Here is a 17,900-nt window from a genome sequence, read left to right on the forward strand (position 1 = left end):
GACAGGGCGAGGGTGTTACGATGAGTCAAAGTAAACAGGTCGGACTCATCGCAGCGCCTCATACTTTGACCCGCCGGTCAATATCGAGGCCTCAGAAAGGAGAGCGGGACGGACGGCCAGAGACACACTGCACAGCCACTCTGCTGGATCCGGTTCTGAGGCTCTGGATCATGGTGGACCCAAAACCAGCCGCAGTCCTGCTGCTGTTCCTCCTGCACAGCAGTGTGGCCGACCATGGTACCAGGTTTACTCTTTACTCTGCCGCGTGCGTGGGAAGAACTCGACGTTGGGTCGCAGTCGCATGAAATATGAAATTTACCGTGTGTTTCACAGGCGGAACTGTCGTAAAATCTGAGAATTCTGTGTACTTCACCCGACATTTAGCTCGGACATTATCATCCCTGTACAGCAGATTGAACAGGATCAGATGCTGTTGGCCTGTATTGATGTTTTAATACTTTAGGAGTACAAGTACAATCTGTGGCATGTTCAATACGTCTAAAACTCAAACACCACCCGGAAAAGATATCGCCTCGCTCTCATGCCGATGTTTGCTTTGTAGTTTTTCTCGACAGCCAGCGGGCGTCGCAGGTCCTGGTGCGGAACCGACGAGCCAATCAGATGTTTGAGGAGATGAAACCAGGTAAGACTGTCAGGTTAACAGTTCACTGCTTGCTATTCTGCTGGCGACAATCACAAAAGTGAATTTACAGTGCTGACTGATTATGGTCGACTTAAAAAAAGGGGTTGTGATCACAGTCAGCGTTGACCATGTGGACTTCAAGAAATAGAAATGCATCATGTGAACTCACTGACTTTAGAAAAACCAATCTCAAAGGAGACAAAACAAACAGAAAAAAAAACCAACCCTCCTAAAAAAATATCACAAAAAGACAGAAACTGACAAAACAAAAAACCCAAAATAAAAAAAACGACCCCAGAGAAACTTGAGAAAGATTTGAAGGAAACACAAATATCTACATTTGAGTCTGAAGGCCTGCAAAGGTCATTTACTGTGCGTTTTCCCTGTCAGGGAACCTGGAGAGAGAATGTGTGGAGGAAATCTGCGACCATGAAGAGGCCAGAGAGGTGTTCGAGCAGACGGACAAAACAGTACGACAACGCTTCACTATGTCATCCACAAACACAAACAGCACAGACGACAACAACAACAACGGCTGCTTAAACTCTAACCACATCCCTGTTTGATCCCACAGGAGAGCTTCTGGGTGAAATACCTCGGTATGTACCGATCAGTCCGACGTTTCTTAATGTTTGTTCTGCTGTGTGCCGCCATGCAAACATGAACAAAGTCCAGACCAGCCGGACAAACACACAAACAAACACCTTACTGCGGTGTGTGTCTGCTTCCCAGACTGTAAAGGAAACCAGATAGCAAGAACGGCACAGACCAGTGAGCTGGTCCGGCAGTGTATACAAGGTAAACACAAACACAAACATATACAGATACACGGGTTCACCTGAGCTTTGTTGGTTTGTGCGTTCTTGCTGAGGGTGTGTGTGTGTGTGTGTGTGTGTGTGTGTGTGTGTGTGTGTGTGTGTGTGTGTGTGTGTGTGTGTGTGTGTTCAGGTCAGTGCATCTCTGGTCAGGGGCTGAACTACGAAGGAAACATCAACATCACTGTGTCAGGACGAGCATGCCAGCACTGGAGACACAGCTTCCCCCACCCCATCAGCAGGTAACCAACCAACCAACTAACTCATTAGCAGGCCACTTATTAATGAACCCGTCAACCCATAACTGACCATATAACCCAGATCCGTCAGCAGGTAACCAAAGGTACAGACGAGTTCACCACCACCCATCCTGCAATTACCAGTTGACCTATCGAATTACATTTGTACTTGTCTTCCTGTGAGATTACGTGTTCAGCCGTCCGATTCACCTGATTGCTTGTCTGACTTCCTGTTTGCCTTTGTGACGGGTGTTGTGTCGACCTGTGCAGGGAGTACAACGTTTCAGAGAACCCCCTCCTGACGGAGAACTTCTGCAGGAACCCTGACAGCCGTCCGGAGGGGCCTTGGTGTTTCACTCAGGACCCGTCTGTGCAGAAAGAGTCCTGCCGCGTCCCGGTTTGTGGTCAGTGTCTGACGGAGCGCATGTCACTTGTACTTCCTGGATGAGCAGGACCATGACACCCGGTGCTCTTGTTCGGTTTGAAAGGGGAGGACTTCGTTCAACCCACCAAGGCTCCGGAGCCCGTTAAAACCACGGCGTGTCTGCCGAGTTACGGGATCGACTATGATGGTGACCTGAGTGTTACCATGGGAGGCCACGCCTGTCTGCTGTGGTCCTCACCAGAGGCAATAGCTCTCAGTCTGGACAAGGACTTCATCCCAGAGGTCACCCTGCCAGGCAACAAGTGTCGAAACCCAGACAATGACCCCGAGGGCCCTTGGTGCTACGTTCAAGTTTCTGGAAACATCACTGTCGACTACTGCGAGCTGGACCTTTGTGGTAAAGTACATTTGTGTTTGAATCAACGTGTGTGATCCCTCACCTGTCTGATCCTTCACCTGTCTGCCTTCCAGACGACCCACTGCTCAGCGATGATGACACGACGCAGACTGCAGGCCGGGAGCGCTCCGTCCTTGGTCCTGCCAGGAAAAACGTTTTCAACCCTCGTACGTTCGGACAGGGAGAGAGCGGTGAGTGAGACGACCCTCGCCCATCTTCAAGCTGTAGAGTAGTCGACCGTCGTTCTGATTGGTTCTTTGGCTGTTTGTCGCGTTGCAGTGTGTGGCGAGCGTCCACTGTTTGAGAAGATCAACATAAAGGATGCAAAGGAGGCGGAGCTGCTGGAGTCGTACAGGGAGCAACGTATTGTCGGGGGCGACGCCGCCGAAGTGGCTTCGGCGCCGTGGTAACAGAATTTGGCTTTTAACCTCCTGCAAACCATTTCCTCCAGTGTTCTTCAAGCCCCTGAAGACCTGGTGCTCCATTACCCACCAAGCCGCACTCTCTGAACTGATTCTGACTCTGTAGTGTTTTAAGAGGTCGTCTAATGGTTTAAGGGGGAGGTGCTGACATCACAGAGCCTCAGAAGCACCCCTAAATTATTTTTCTTTGTTCATGAGAAGCTGAGCTCTGATTGTTCTGCACTCAGGCAGGTGATGCTGTACAAGCGCAGCCCTCAGGAGCTGCTGTGCGGCGCCAGCCTGGTCAGCGACGAATGGATCCTGACTGCAGCTCACTGCATCCTCTACCCGCCCTGGAACAAGAACTTTAGCACCAACGACATACTGGTTCGTCTGGGAAAACACAACAGAGCCCAGTAAGGATAGCTCAGTGGCAGCCTGGAGTCAATGTGCCAAACCCTCCAGATTTCCCCAATTTACTTCGTCTCCAGGTTTGAGCGTGGCACCGAGAAGATCGTGGCCATCGATGAGATCATCGTACATCCAAAGTACAACTGGAGGGTGAACCTGAACCGCGACATTGCGCTGCTGCACATGAGGCGACCGATCCAGTTCACCAATGAGATCCACCCCGTCTGCCTGCCCAGCAAGCCCGTCGCCCAGCTGTAGGATGACCGTCTGCTTCATAACACGTCCGACGCGTTTCACCTTGTCCTTAAAGCATTAATTCCTGTCGATGGTTTGATTCCCGGCAGGCTCATGTCCCAGGGCTTCAAGGGTCGAGTGACCGGTTGGGGTAACCTGAAGGAAACCTGGAACCCGGCCGCCAGGAACTTACCCACAGTCCTCCAGCAGATCCACCTCCCCATCGTGGACCAGGACATCTGTCGCAGTTCCACACAAGTCAAGATCACAAACAACATGTTCTGTGCAGGTAAGACGACGTTGTGCTGCAGGTTTCCGACTGTCCTGAACCAAAAACCATCTGAAGGCCGGATTAAAACATTTCCTCGTTTCTTATCTTTGGGCCTCTTACACCCATCCATCAATCATTAAAAACTTTTTTTCCCTATTGTTTTGTCACACTCTTCTTGTAAATTCAATTTTCCTTATTCTAGTAGAGTTAGAGAAAAACCTTGAAAGTAAATGGATGAAACGAGTTTGAACATCTAGATTGCCAATTAATGGTGAAAATTGTTGTGTTTATTATTGCAGTGTTTCTATGTCAGATATAAAACATATGATCTACATGATTGTGTAGTGAACCGCCTGTAAATATCAAATATGGAAATAAGTGAAAACTGCAGATAAAATGTGAGATTTTAAATGTCAGCGGTTTGCGTTGCAGGTTTTAAACCAGACGACACCAAACGTGGCGACGCCTGTGAGGGAGACAGTGGCGGCCCATTTGTGATGAAGGCGAGTCAAAGCAGACTGCAATTTTATAAGAATCTAAATGATGACGAGCTTCAATCTGAAATTGTAAACGTGTGTGTGTGTGTGTGTGTAGCACCCGACAGAGAATCGCTGGTATCAGATGGGTATTGTGTCGTGGGGCGAAGGCTGCGACCGCGATGGAAAATACGGCTTCTACACTCACCTGTTCAGGATGACCCGGTGGATGAAGAAGGTCATCGAGAAGACGGGAGGAAGCGACGACTGAGCGAAAACACACACACACTTATCTCATATTCTCTGGATCCCATGGCAACAAGTTGACAACGCAATACCACCATCGCCTGCATGGGCAGTATCTCAGACACACACACACACACACGTTGGGATTTGACCATTTGGTGACCAATGTTTTTGTTTCTGAATAAAAGTGCACCAAACACACCAAGAGGCTGTTTTCTATTGATTCTAATGTTGTGAGGTTGAAAATCCAGTGGCCACACACACACACACACTCAAGAACAACACAGCGCGTGTCTGACAGCACATTTTATCAGAGAGCGCCACAACAGCAGCAGGCTTCACACATGTTCATTCATCTGGGGCTCGATGGAAACCCCCCTGAAGCTCCTGCAGGACACACAGTTCAGTCGGTGAGCCGCCGTGTGGATTCCCGTCACGCCTCCTCCCGCGCTCCCGCCGCCTCCTGGCTGGGCGCCGCGCGGTGCGTCAGCAGGTGGCGGGTGAGGTGAGTCTTGCGGGTGTAGCTCTTGGGGCAGAAGCTGCAGACGTAAGGCCGCACGTTGCTGTGAGACAACATGTGCTTGTTCAGGTCGAACTTCCTCCGTAAACACTTCCCACAGTCCGGGCAGGAGAAGGGTTTTTCCCCTGGAAGGTGGAAGACGACGACACTGGAGTCACAGAGAAATCCAGCGAACGGAGTCGCTAACATTTAAGTGTGAGAGAGGAGAAAACTCACCAGTGTGGATGCGGCGGTGCTCGTTCAGGTGGCAGGAGAGGGAGAAGGTCTTCCCACAGTCCTGACAGACGTACGGCCGCTCGCCCGTGTGAACCCTCATGTGCTTCTGCAGGTCGCCGCCGGACGGCCAGCCCTTGCCGCACACCGAGCACACGTACGGCCGCTCGCCGGTGTGCCGCCGCACGTGCACGTTGAGGCCGGCGAGCGCGGTGAAATCTTTGGGGCAGTAGGGGCAGCGGTGCGGCCGCTCTCCGGTGTGCGTCCGCAGGTGGCACTCCAGCCCGTGGGGGGTCTTGAAGCGTTTGCCGCACTGCGAGCAGAGGAAGCGCCTGTCGGCCGAGTGGCTGGCCCGGTGGGACTGCAGGCCGGACAGGGAACCGTACGTCTTACTGCACTGGTCGCACTGGAAGGAGCGGAACGTGTGTGTCCGCTGGTGGATACGAAGCTGCGTCACTCCTGGAGACACAAACAGGTCCAGTCACTTCAAAGCCCGCAGGAGGTCAAAGGTCAGTGGTCTTGTATGGAACAAATGCGGTGTGGCAGCGACTCACCCGAGAAGCTGAGGTCACAGTAGCGACAGGTGTACTGCAGCTCGGCTCCCTCCACCGAATGCGTCTGCAGGTGCCGCAGCAGCTGCATCTGCGAGCCGAACGCCTGCGAGCAGACGGTGCAGGTGAGGTTCGGCGGCCGGTGCTGCGCCCGGTGAGCGTCGCGCTCCGCCGCAGACTCGAACACCCGGTGGCAGCGCCGGCAGGCGAAGCCGGCCTTGTCCAGGTGCGTCTGCTTGTGATTGGTCAAGCTGGACAGGTGGTGGAACTCCTCGTCGCAGTCGGTGCAGCGGTAGCTGGGGCGCATGCGGTGCACACGCTGGTGCGAGAGGAGCTCGGCTTTGGTTCTGAAGACGGCGCTGCACTGGAAGCAGGAGTGTGCTCTGGCGGCGCGGGGCTCCGCCGCGCGGAGCTCCTGGATGGCGGCGGTGGCGGCGGCGATGGGCCGGCGGCAGGTCTTGCTGGTGCGCAGGTGTCGGATGACCTGCAGACAGAAAGCCGCCGTCGGTTGTCCGTCTCAGTGAGGGCGAAGTAGAAAGTTTGTACTGAGGCTCACCTGGGAGCGGTAGATGAAACACTTCCCACAGCGAGGACACTTGTGAGCCACACGCTGGGAATTATGGGAAATGCTGTGCAGAGCATGAGCTGGGCCCTCGGGGGGATCTGATTGGCCGACTGGAAGAGTCAGAGAGCTTCAGGTGTGACAGAAACAAAGCATGGATGCAGACGGGCGAGGGACAGGCCTTACCTGTGTCTTCTGGATGGTCAACTGTGTCTCCAGGCGAGTCCCTCCACCTTTCAGGAGCAACTTGGTTATTATGAATCTGAGGAGAGTAGAGGATCAGGACTCACCCCCCCCCCCCTCACCTGTCCGCCTGCTCCACCTCAGGTAAACACTCCTCATTGCCGTCTGCTGAGCTGTGATTGGACGCCTCCACCTCGGTCCCACCAATCACCTCCTCGTCCTTCACCATGACCACCTCCACCTTCGCAGGCTCCACATCTGGTGGAGCATCTGGCGGGGTGTCAGGAGGCTCAGGATTGGTCAGTCTGGTAAAGCGTGGGTGGGACCACACGGAGAGGAGGGTCTTCTCTGAGTCTCCACCTACTGAGGAAACAACGTCATTAACACCGACATTCACTGCACTCGGTGGTGTTTCGGTTTGGACTTTCGTACCTGCCGTCAAGGCTCCTTCCAGAGAGCAGCTCTGATTGGTCAGCAGCTGCCGCAACTCCGCCCTGTGCGCCTCCTGCAGGCAGTCCTCCACACCATCGGGGGCAGTATCGAGCCACGAGGCAGCCTGATAACAACGCCACATGTTTGAGCCTCTGAACTCCCCTGGGACTACAGTTTGCCGATTAAGTTCCAGTGATGGAGAAGTTTGAAGGCGCTTGCTTCAATCTTCTGTCTCCATAATTCTGCAGTACATCTCATTAAAAGTGACATTAAGAGCGGAGAAACATGACAACGGCGGCGTGAGGCGGCGCAGCACCTGCTTGAAGTCGGGGATAGGGAACAGCTGCTCGATGCGGGACAGCAGGTCGGAAAACAGGGACTGCAGAGCAGAGTCGAAGCTTTGGCCGAAGACCTCCTGGAAGACAAGCAGTTAAATGTGTCCCGCAAAGAAGGCCGAGTCAGCGTAAAGCTGCAGGAGTCAGAGTTCAGCTCACACCTGCAGGAGGCGCTGCGCCTCGCCGGGAGTCTGCGTCACAGCAGCGCTGAGGGACAACAGAGCAGAGCAACACTCCTCCACGACCTCATCCGCCGTCGCCTTGGAGACAGAGCGGATCTCGTCCAAGTGGGGGGACACAGCGGGAGTGTCTGGGTTGGAGAGGGTCACCTGACAAACCAAAGGCGTTACTTCCTGTTGGTCTGCCTCACTCTGGGGGGGGTGAATGATGAAGGAAGCACTCACCTTGGCCCTGAGAGCCAGCAGCAACAGACTCCTCTGTCTGTCCGTCAGCAGCTGTGGGACAGCCTCTGTCACCATGGACACAAAGTCCTCCAGCATCCCGTAATGCTTTATGCTCTGATGCCACACGACATGCCACATGGCTGCCGTCAGCAGGCGGAGGGGAGGGAGGAGGAGGCGCAGGGAGGAGAGGGGGAGAGGGGAGGCTGTAGAGGAGGGGCAGAGAGGAGGAGTGAAGCAGGACTGAAGACATTTAAATTAACTAATTAACTTGATCACTAAACAGTGGCTGGTTGTCATGAAGTTACTCCAAGTCTCTCAGCAAGTCTGCCCAAACACAATCACACAATATTGATGTTTTTAGAATACATAAAATTAAGTCTTTAATGGAGCTTCCAGAATGAAGAGCATTTTATTATGCGTTTAGATTAACTTAACTCCGTTAAGAGGGGAGCTTCTTTCAGTCATAATCACATTTGAGAAAGAATTCAATGCCTCCTAGTATCATAGCCCTGCATTCTGGTTTTACATGCCTTCATGTCGGTGGTATTGACTTCAACAAGCAGGGAGATGCTGGCTACCATTGTGGGGGTCTCTCTTAGCTGCACACCCAAAAACATCCACTTTTTCGGTGAGCTCAGCTATTACTTATTTTAGGTTGTCATAAGACTATTCCTGGGTTGAATACATCTTAGCATGTGGTGGCACACATGTCTTTGTTGGGGTGGAAGGGGCATTTTTCACATACCAGGGCTGTTAGCCGAGGTTTCCAGCGATGTGTAGTCGTGGTCAGTGGTCGCAGTTTGCTGAGCGCCTGGTTGTCCATCTGGCATAATTATCGGATTTGACTAGTTTTCCGGACCACGAGTTTCTGTTCAAGCTCAACAGGTGAAAGTATTATTGTTCAGGCTTACAGTTCAGACCGTATTTTCTGTCTGAGTTGAATTAATGTTTAGATTTCGGGGATAAGAAGTGCAAGTTAGAAGAACTGGCTGCTCTTGTCCGCCATCTTGCTCCGCTCACAGCGATGTTTACAAGCGATGACCGGAAGTCCCGCCTCCTTTCACCCGGAAACGGGATAAAAAAAACATCCGGGGGGGCGCATGCGCACTACAGAGTCAGCGGAGTTAGTCAAATAAAATGTTTTTGTTTTTTTTTTAATGGTTATCAAATAAATTCATGTCTGCTCTCCAAATATATTGATGTTCAAATTAATGTTTTTGTAAATAGATTAGTTTTATAAGTGGTCAGCTTTATTTCCATTGAGGGCAGTGGTGGATTAGCGGTGAGAGAACCAGACTTAGTGATTGGAGGTTCACAAGTTTGAATTCCACAACCGACAGTTTATCGCTGTAGAATCCTGAACAAGACCTTTGATCCTCAACAGCTCCTACATACAGCGATGACATTTCCCGACTATATGTTCAGTTTATATATAACAAAGAACACAAGAAGTGTCTTTGTTTACAGTTTTTACAGACTCACGACAAGCAGCTCAATGTTCACTTAGCCCCTTATAATCTTCCTCCTCCTCCTCCTTTTCTTCCTCAGTAAACGGATTACCAGACTTCTGGCCAGAGCGGAGAGTTGAGATGAACGTTGAGACAGAAAAGGGAAAGCAGCTAAAAGGAAGAGGAGAACCTGCCAACTCTGCCAAGCTTCCCAACATCTTCTTAATGTCTTTATTTTCAGCCTGATATGATGAATGTGTCGGTCAGCTGCCAGTGAACGAGTGAGTGAGTGAGTGAGTAAATGATTGCAGACTGCACGTTAGAGAGGAGGACGATGCGAAGAAGCTCAGCTCATCAACGGTCTGTCTGATTCTGATGAAACCAAACATTGTGATCATGGATCCGGAGAGAGAAGAAAGTGAATCATCAGAGACTGAGGAGCAGGTTCCTCTGAATGCAGCGGAGGAGGAAGACGAGAAAGAGGGAGACGAGGAAGAAGAAGAGGAAGATGAAGATGAAGAGGAAGATGCCAGGATCTTCAATGCCTGGATGTTGCAGTACAGAGGTGGGGAACAACAGAAAAAGCCCGGGGACGAGAAAGACGTCGAAGAGAAGGCCGAGGATGACGAGAAGGAAACGAAGGAAGGAGGAAGGCCGGGAAGCAGGAGCAGCGTAGAGCCTCTGGTCCGAATGAGGGTCGACCGCCGGGCGTCACTGCCGTGTCCGGTAAGTAGAGCCTTCATAACCATATCAACTGTTTATGGAGGCCCACAGACAGGGTCTGCACTAGAAAAAGCAAAAAGCAGAACCATGCAGCTTCGTAGTGACATCTGGTGGTCGTAGTGATGATGACGGCAGCCATGCAGAGAGGCAACCGGCCAGAGCCTCAGTCCAGTGTGAAACCATGAGGAGATATCAAAATGTTCAACTTTGAAGCATTTAGAGTTGGTATCAGCCACATGTATGACGTATTTTCATATAACACATTTTAAGAATTTCCTTCCGGGATTAATAAAGTATTTCTAATCTTCTAATCTGTGTCATAGTCTGTGGTTGGACAATCCGCTGCATGGATTCAGGGACACTTCTTTGTTTGTCGATACTTCTGGAAACCATTAACTGTGGACACATCTGAAAACTGGCTGTGGGAGGTTGCAGGTTTGATTCCCCATCTCCACCTGTCCACATGACGAAGTGTCCTTGAGCAAGACACTGAACCCCAAACTGCTCCTGAATGGCAGCCGCCTCCACCGGCGTGTGATTGTGTGTGTGTGAATGTGATTAACAGTGCAAAGCGCTTGGGGACTAATGAAGCCAGTTGAAAAGTGCAATACAAGTGAATTAGTATGGCGAGACTCCTGAACGCCATCGTCTGTGAGCATTCCTGAAGACCCGGCCGCCGCTCATCCATCGGTGTGGACGGTATGACCCTCTGAGGTGGGGGTGGTCGGCCTCGGCCCATATTTAGCTCAGTGGGCCCGGAGCCGTCGGGGCCGCGGGTATTAACATGTGCTCACTAATGAGGCTTTGAGTGAGTTGATGGGATCAGTGAGGATCAGAGTCTCTCGCCTCCGACAGACTGTTCACTCATGTTCATATCACACTGCTCATTTTACTGCTCGGCTGTTTCTTTCTTGTTTTGTTGTGGTTGTGTTTTGCTGATTTACCGAGTAACTGTGATGTCAATGAACTGGTTAATAATCTGTTTTTAATGACTGGTGAGTGGCCGAACTGGTCAACTGTCTGTTAACTGAACTGGAAATTGACATTGAATGACTGGTTATCTATTTGACAACTTAATAAACTGTTTTGTTTACTCTTTCATTAACTAACTGCTTTACTGCTTGGTTGACTAATTAACAGATTATTAAAATGAGTAGTTAAATGACTGGTTAATGATGTGGGGGATTGTGTTGTTAATTAACTGGTTAACTGTCTGGTTTACTCTCGACTGGTTTATGGTTTGGTTGACGGTGTCGTTACACAACTGGTTAACTGACTGGTAATCCGTCTGTGGTTCAGGCGACTCTCTCGGCCATGCAGCTGTCGCGCCTCCACTCGTCCAGCGGTGCCGCCGTCACGGCGCGGGTCTTACTGCATCGCACCTCCTCCCGCCGCCTCCTGCCCTCGCCGCAGGAGTCCTCCTCCCCTGTCATCCTCAAACCTGCCGCCCTGGAGCGGAGGTCGTCCCTCATATCGGCAATCCCGGAGGCCGTGCCGCCCGAGAGGCGGAGCCAGTTCAGGAGACGCAACGTGATGTCGCTGGTGGGTACACACATATACAAGTCAGACTGCAAAAAATAGCTTGTGTAACTAATCTGTGTGTGTGTGTGTGTTGCAGAGTGATGCGTACAGTGTGTGTCTCATCTGTCACAATGACTTGAACCAAGGCAGCGGCACCCGAGAGCTGGAGTGTACACACACTTTCCACAAAGAGGTAACACGACACACACACACAGTGGAAACGTTGCTTTTATATTGTGTACAATGTCGGTCTGAGCTGCTCGTCGCGGTTCTGGGAGGAGCAGAACAGGCGGTTGTTGCTTGTTGCTCCTCCTCCTCCTGACCTGGTGACCCCCCCCCCCCCCCCCCCCCCCCCCCCCCCCCCACTAAGAGAGGAGCCCTGGGCCTGACTGTGTTCTCCCCCTGCAGTGCATCGAGGAGTGGCTGTGGAGGAAACAGTCATGTCCCACATGTCGCGTTCAGGTGTCGGTGCGGCAGCCCGTCTACGACCTGGTCAAAGTCCCGTGAAGCCTGCAGAAACTCTCCTCCAGAGACTGTGTGTGTGTGTGTGTGTGTGTGTGAAGCTGGAGTTTGGAGTTCCTCCACCAGCTGCGACTGCAAACACGGGGGAACAAAACCTGTTTATATTCATGTTTGACAAAAGACATCTTAGTTCTGGAAAACTAAATATTTGGACTCGTGAAGAGCTGCAGGGTATCTCACCGAAGGGATGTGAAACAGAAAAGGCATAAAAGAAAAGCTCTGGGGTGGAAATAAAGGACAAATAAATGACACGATGGCACATGAAACAAAATCTTCATCCCTCCATTAGAATGTTTCTTGTTTTTTTTTTCTTTGTGTTTTTATGATTGTAACCAAAGTTTTAGTGTTTTTATTGAGTCCTCTCCATATTTTGGTCTCTCATAAAATCCTGCTGTACTTAAGTAGAGATGATGTCCAGAAATATTCAAGCAGACAGAAATTACAGAGATAATTCACTTTAAAAAATGTGTCTGTGACATTGGAAGAGTTTCAGAAAAGTTTTGTAGACCTTTGGAAAGAAGAAAATCTGCAACACTCGGCAAAAAAACTGAAATGTAGATAATTTAAGAATGTTGAAATGGGGATAATTGTCCATTAAATGCCTGTAAATATGTGTAAGGATCAGTGCAAATTATTTAAATTAATGGAAGAAAATCGGAAGAAATATATATATTTTATTTCTGTTTACAACATTCGTATTTTTGATTAATTTTCAACACTGGTTTTAAATTGTGTTTCTAAATAAAGCCGTTGTTTTTCCATCCATTATTTTGCGTTTGTTTGATGATCTGTGGTAAAACAGCGCCCCCATCGGTGCCATTCAGGCGACAGGCGGTACTGCAGCCGGAAGAGCCGCACCTGTTGATGTCGTCTGGAAGTTCATCTGCTGCTCCAACACCTGAGAAGCTCCTGGAAAGCGTCTTTTGTCCCCTTCCACAGCGAGGACCGGACACCCGGAGCCGATGGACAAGCTGAAGAAGGTCCTGAGCGGGCAGGAGGAGAACAGCGGGGACGGCAGCGGGATTCTGGAGGTTTGTTTTTAGCCCGTTAGCTCCTGGAGCGTGCGCTCATAACTCCGTAAAGAATAAACACACACACACACACACACACACACACACACACACACACACACACACACACACACACACACACACACACACACACACACACACACACACACACACACACACACACACACACACACACACTGTCCACTGTAAAATACATCAAACCTGCTCAGCAAACCCAAAAACATGCATATAAATTTAGCATTGCAACAAATATACGTTTGAGCTTTTTTATGTTTTTGCATATTATGACACTCGAATCTAAATATATAGTTCGTCTCGTTATTATATCTGTTGGTTTAAAGTAAGTCACAAGCTCATCTCTTTAAAATAACATGCATAAAGTTGAATATTCACAGAGAGCGCCTTGTTAAGTAAAATGGAGACCCACAAGGAAGTTATAAAGTGTCTCTTATTGTGAAAGTCAATAAAATGAGCGCATTGAGTGTGGCTGAGCGCTGTGAACAGTGATGACCTCTGCAGAGAGCCAACCAGGCGTCCACGCTGTCATGGGGGACGAGGATGAGGGGCTTCGCCATCTGCTTCGTCCTGGGTGCGCTCTGTTCCATCCTGGTGAGTCACATGATGTTTTCCCACACACCTTCAAAAGTTGTTTGTTTTTTTTAATTATTCAGACAAAACAACTTCTGATTCTTTCCTCTTCCGTTTCCTTGGTGATCATCCTTTTGGTTTTCTCTGTCTTTGGTCCTGCTGTCTGTACCCAAGGCAATTCTTCGCCTGTTTCTATGGTAACCGCCTCTGTCCTGTTTGTATCTGTGGTTACCGTCATCCTGCTGTCCCCCCTGGAGGTCGCCGTGGTAACAGCCTTCCCCTCTCTGTGATCAGGGTACCTGTTTGTTGTGGATTCCAGGGTTTGGACTGACCGTGTTCGCCGTCCTCTACAGCGTGGGAAACGTCTGTGCTCTGGCCAGGTACGGCCCACGACCAACTCACACCGGCACAACTACCCACAACTAACCACCGAAACGAGCTGAGACTGACCAGAACCACCCACAACTAACCAACTCTAACTACAACCGATCATCCCAACCGACCGCAGGCAGCAGCACCGAGTCACAACTCGGCTTGACGAGTCAATATTAACCCAGGACTGACTGAAACACACAGGTGACTGCAAACGACCACTGGCGGCCATGTTTGAGTGTGTGGCCATGTGGTTTCAGCACCATGTTCCTGATTGGTCCGTTGCGGCAGCTGAAGACGATGTGCGCTAAAGAGCGAGCGCTGGCGACCGTCATCATGATGGTGAGAGTCAAACCGCCAGTTCAGCGTCATGACGGCCGCGATAGCACGGTCTGACGGTGTGTGTCCCTGCAGGTGTGTCTGATACTGACGCTGTGCGCCGCTTTCTGGGTGAGACACACACACACACACACACACACACACACACACACACACACACACACACACACACACACACACACACACACACACACACACACACACACACACACACACCAGCCTGAAGGAACGTTGTGTGTTTGGGTTAAACTGTGGTTTTGTGTCTCTGCAGTGGAAAAACAAAGGACTCGCACTTTTGTTCTGTGTGCTGCAGTTCATCGCTTTCACCTGGTAACAACACACACACACACACACACACACACACACACACACACACACACACACACTAATACAGTTCAAACCTACAAATTTACACAACTATGTTTGTGTTCAGGTACGGTCTTTCCTACATTCCCTTCGCCAGGTAAAAAAAACCAGATTTTTCTTCTCTTTCTTTGAAACAGCAAAAATGTTTGCCTCATAATTAGAATGAATGAAAAGAACTGTAACGTTTTTAACACACCGTCTCTCTCTGTGCTTTCAGAGACGCTGTTATGAAGATGTTCTCGCTCTGCATTTAAGCCCCGCCTCCTCTCTGAGTGAGCTCCAATCGGATGATGTGAGGTCCTCGTGTTTCAGGCGCCGCCGTCGGCAGGGACACCTGTAGGGTGTTGTGTGTTACCATGGTAACTCTCATTTCTTTAAACTTGGAATTTCACACCAAAACAATTTTTTTTAAACTTTATTTATGTGAATATATGTTTTCTAGCATATATTTTCCTTTTTCAAGCTTCTTTAGCGTTTTGCCCGGGAGCTTTACGTGAAAGTGACTCGATAAGGAGTTCAAGCTGCTGCGGTCTCGTATTGAAGTGAAACTATTTCAGTCCATAAATCAAATTTATAACATTTCTACAAAAACTAATGTGCTGCTGACACACGATAAAGTGTTCACCTTGTCGTGTGTGTCACAGGTGATTTTATTCTGTATATTTTCTTTTTAATAAATATAAAGTACAGCAGTGTGTGTTTCCATTATTATTATTAATTTTATTGTTAATAATTTTTTATTGATTTTAACTATTTATTTTGTGTGATCATGGAGAACATTTTCTTCTGCTGGTTTAAGTGGTAGCTGTCGTTTATTGAGGGTTTTTTTTCCAGTCGGCAAAAAAAATAAAGAAAACAGCAAATTCATACACTGCATGTGAATTCCCTTTTTAAATGTGGGAGGGGCTTGTTTAGGATGTGGGAGGGGCTTGGGGGGACATATTTCTATTGTGGGAGGGGCTTGTGTCCGGAATTTCTTATAGGAGGGGCTTGTATTGGATATGGGAGGGGCTTATTTCAGCTGTGGGAGGGTCTTGTGTCAGATGTGGGAGGGGCTTGTGTCAGGAATTTCTTATAGGAGGATCTTGGGTCGGATATGGGAGGGGCTTATTTCAGCTGTGGGAGGGGCTTGTGCCAGGAATTTCTTATCGGAGGATCTTGGGTCGGATATGGGAGGGGCTTATTTCAGATGTGGGAGGGGCTTGTCCACCATTTTTCTCAGAACCTCGACTGAAGTTTCATTTCTTTCTCCTCTTGTTTGAGTGGAACATGAAATAAATTGTGACGGGCGTCTGCGGCGCCTCCTTCAGGCCGTCATCAACACACCGGCACGCGTCCCAAGTTTCCACGCCGGCGTGACGTGTGTTGCCCCGCCTCTTTCTCTCTGCTTGTCAGATGCCTTAAAGCCAGCTAATCTCCTCCTCCTGATTAAAGCACACACACACACACACACAGGCCTGGTCAAGGCGTGCACACACACACATGGCGCGGGTGTCGGGTGTCGCCCGGCGTGCGTTTCCAGATGTTCCCGGCGAGGATCTGACCTATCGTTAGTGACTCTCTGATCCCGGCAGATTACTCCGATTGTCCGCCGCGCCGTGCGTGACATTTAAAGCTGCAGGAGGTGGAATCGGCCGGAATCACCACTGACCGCTGCAGTTCTGTCTGTCTGCTCTCATTCAATCTTCTGGAGGTCTCCGCGATTTAATGCTGCCGGGTCTGCGGTCGGCGAGGCCGTCTTCCTGGGGTCGTTGCTATGGAAACAGGCCTGTATGGTCCCCCGATGGCCTTTTGACTCTGGAGGTGACGGTGGAAGCACATTGGACCAGCTCCATGTTTTCACTCTGAATGGAAGTTATTTAACTGTTCTGACACTCACATATTTCTATTTAGCAATATCTGTTGTCAAACATGAAAACCAGGCATCCCAAGACCCCGAGATTTATGTATTTTTTAATAATGGGGCTCAATGTCGCCCCCCAGAGGAGGAGGATTGTCCTGCACATTAAAGATTTGACATGTCCCTTTAAAGCTTCAAATTACAGCCGAGTAGTGAACAATGAGAGAGAGAGGTGTGTGTGTGTGTGTGTGTGTGTGTGTGTGTGTGTGTGTGTGTGTGTGTGTGTGTGTGTGTGTGTGTGTGTGTGTGTGTGTGTGTGTGTGAGAGCAGAGGTTTGGTGTAACAGTCTGATGGTTTGGGATCATTTGCAGTGGCAGCAGCATCACATCAGCTTCACTTTAATTAACGGGGATTCTTTCACCTGTTCACTGCCTCACAGGTACGTTCATCCTCTTCTCTACCTTTATCTTCTCTTCATATTTTACCTTCATTTGCCACTTTTTATTTCTGGATAGTTGGGTGTAATTTTGTAGCTTTCTAAATAAACTAAAAACTAGATTTCTTAAATGAGATTGTTTCAATGTACACATTTAATTATATTTTAGAGTAATTTCTCACCAGTGAAGCAGCCAATTAATATTTTAACACTTTCCTACACTTTAATAATGTAATATCTGTATTTGAAAATATATGATTATTTGACATATTATTTTGGGTGAAGGTTTCAAATATATAATGATTTTATGATATATTACTGTTTCAAAGAGTTCACTTTAAACATGTTTAACATCAATGTATTGAAATCTTTCTCAGTACAAAATGAGCATAAGAGTAAAGACACACACAAGTGATTTTCCAATGTCTATTTTCTGTTTGTACATTTTATCTATATTGTTTTTATTAATAATAATAATAATAATCATAATAAGTGTAATAATACGTTTTATAAAATTTATTTCACATAATCTGCACCAGCTTATAAATAACTTCCTGAATAAAATAAAACATAAATGACCCAGCTGAACTATTTATTATTATTATTATTATTATTTTTATTATCATTATTATTATTATTATTGTTATTATTATTGAATGCATTTGCCAAATTCAAACATTTTTTAATATAAGGCTATTGCAAATTAATTAATGCCAAATAAACATGAATGCAACTACATTAAAATAAAACGAGTAAATATAAAATACATATAGAAACTTGGAAAACCTGGTTCACATTTAGTCCTGAGTTTTTACCTCATGCAATGTAACTTGATTCGGCCTGCGGAGTGAAATATCATTATGGAATGGAATAGGATTTATTGTCACACAGACGTGTTTCAAACATGAAAATACAAAGAAATAAATATGTTTATTGAACTCTCAGTCTTATAAAATGTATTATTATTATTATTATTATTATTATTATTATTATTAT

At 48.4% G+C, this 17,900-nt stretch overlaps 4 protein-coding genes across 5 annotated transcripts; 3 read left to right on the forward strand and 1 right to left on the reverse strand.

Moving 5' to 3' along the window:
- Positions 1-170: 170 nt before the first annotated feature.
- f2 (coagulation factor II (thrombin)) lies at positions 171-4,543 on the forward strand (the record flags this gene model as incomplete). Its single annotated transcript, XM_080519515.1, has 15 exons — positions 171-237; positions 563-643; positions 1,034-1,113; positions 1,218-1,242; positions 1,376-1,441; positions 1,592-1,700; positions 1,968-2,101; positions 2,186-2,479; positions 2,554-2,670; positions 2,759-2,885; positions 3,129-3,296; positions 3,372-3,545; positions 3,636-3,814; positions 4,229-4,299; positions 4,391-4,543. 15 exons carry the CDS (start codon positions 171-173, stop codon positions 4,541-4,543), a joined length of 1,845 nt encoding a protein of 614 aa, XP_080375641.1.
- Positions 4,544-4,833: 290 nt separating this feature from the next.
- On the reverse strand, positions 4,834-8,725 carry LOC308147646 (uncharacterized protein). Of its 2 annotated transcripts, none has more exons than XM_080519927.1 (11): positions 8,464-8,725; positions 7,719-7,921; positions 7,476-7,643; positions 7,296-7,394; positions 6,980-7,103; positions 6,670-6,910; positions 6,551-6,597; positions 6,359-6,465; positions 5,806-6,286; positions 5,255-5,710; positions 4,834-5,163 (listed from the first exon to the last, which is right to left on the reverse strand). In XM_080519927.1, the coding sequence occupies exons 1-11, from the start codon at positions 8,546-8,548 to the stop codon at positions 4,952-4,954; spliced, it is 2,223 nt and encodes a 740-aa protein (XP_080376053.1). In that variant the 5' UTR covers positions 8,549-8,725; the 3' UTR covers positions 4,834-4,951. The 2 variants fall into 2 exon arrangements, with proteins under 2 accessions (XP_080376053.1, XP_080376052.1); XM_080519926.1 differs by having other exon boundaries at positions 6,359-6,477.
- An 837-nt stretch (positions 8,726-9,562) lies between these two features.
- On the forward strand, positions 9,563-11,917 carry LOC308147788 (uncharacterized protein; the record flags this gene model as incomplete). The annotated part of the gene is made up of 4 exons (XM_080520121.1): positions 9,563-9,892; positions 11,189-11,431; positions 11,508-11,603; positions 11,819-11,917. 4 exons carry the CDS (start codon positions 9,563-9,565, stop codon positions 11,915-11,917), a joined length of 768 nt encoding a protein of 255 aa, XP_080376247.1.
- A 965-nt stretch (positions 11,918-12,882) lies between these two features.
- On the forward strand, positions 12,883-15,179 carry sft2d2b (SFT2 domain containing 2b). The gene is made up of 8 exons (XM_080519977.1): positions 12,883-12,963; positions 13,483-13,572; positions 13,846-13,931; positions 14,184-14,265; positions 14,338-14,373; positions 14,534-14,592; positions 14,696-14,725; positions 14,846-15,179. The coding sequence occupies exons 1-8, from the start codon at positions 12,895-12,897 to the stop codon at positions 14,880-14,882; spliced, it is 489 nt and encodes a 162-aa protein (XP_080376103.1). The 5' UTR covers positions 12,883-12,894; the 3' UTR covers positions 14,883-15,179.
- The last annotated feature ends 2,721 nt before the right edge of the window (positions 15,180-17,900 follow it).

This window comes from Blennius ocellaris (assembly GCF_963422515.1).
Source record: "Blennius ocellaris genome assembly, chromosome: 24".
Taxonomy (NCBI): Eukaryota; Metazoa; Chordata; class Actinopteri; order Blenniiformes; family Blenniidae; genus Blennius; species Blennius ocellaris.

What these genes read in the sequence shown, in the direction of transcription:
- LOC308147646 (XM_080519926.1), bottom strand. Translation starts at nt 8,548, where the DNA reads ATGCCAGATGGACAACCAGGCGCTCAGCAAACTGCGACCACTGACCAC. An exon ending in GGAAGGAGCCTTGACGGCAG is followed by an intron (nt 6,911 to 6,979) that starts GTACGAAAGTCC and finishes TTGTTTCCTCAG; the next exon opens with TAGGTGGAGACTCAGAGAAG. An exon ending in CTGTGACCTCAGCTTCTCGG is followed by an intron (nt 5,711 to 5,805) that starts GTGAGTCGCTGC and finishes TTGTGTCTCCAG; the next exon opens with GAGTGACGCAGCTTCGTATC.
- sft2d2b (XM_080519977.1), top strand. Translation starts at nt 12,895, where the DNA reads ATGGACAAGCTGAAGAAGGTCCTGAGCGGGCAGGAGGAGAACAGCGGG. An exon ending in GTGCGCTCTGTTCCATCCTG is followed by an intron (nt 13,573 to 13,845) that starts GTGAGTCACATG and finishes CTCTGTGATCAG; the next exon opens with GGTACCTGTTTGTTGTGGAT. An exon ending in CAGTTCATCGCTTTCACCTG is followed by an intron (nt 14,593 to 14,695) that starts GTAACAACACAC and finishes GTTTGTGTTCAG; the next exon opens with GTACGGTCTTTCCTACATTC.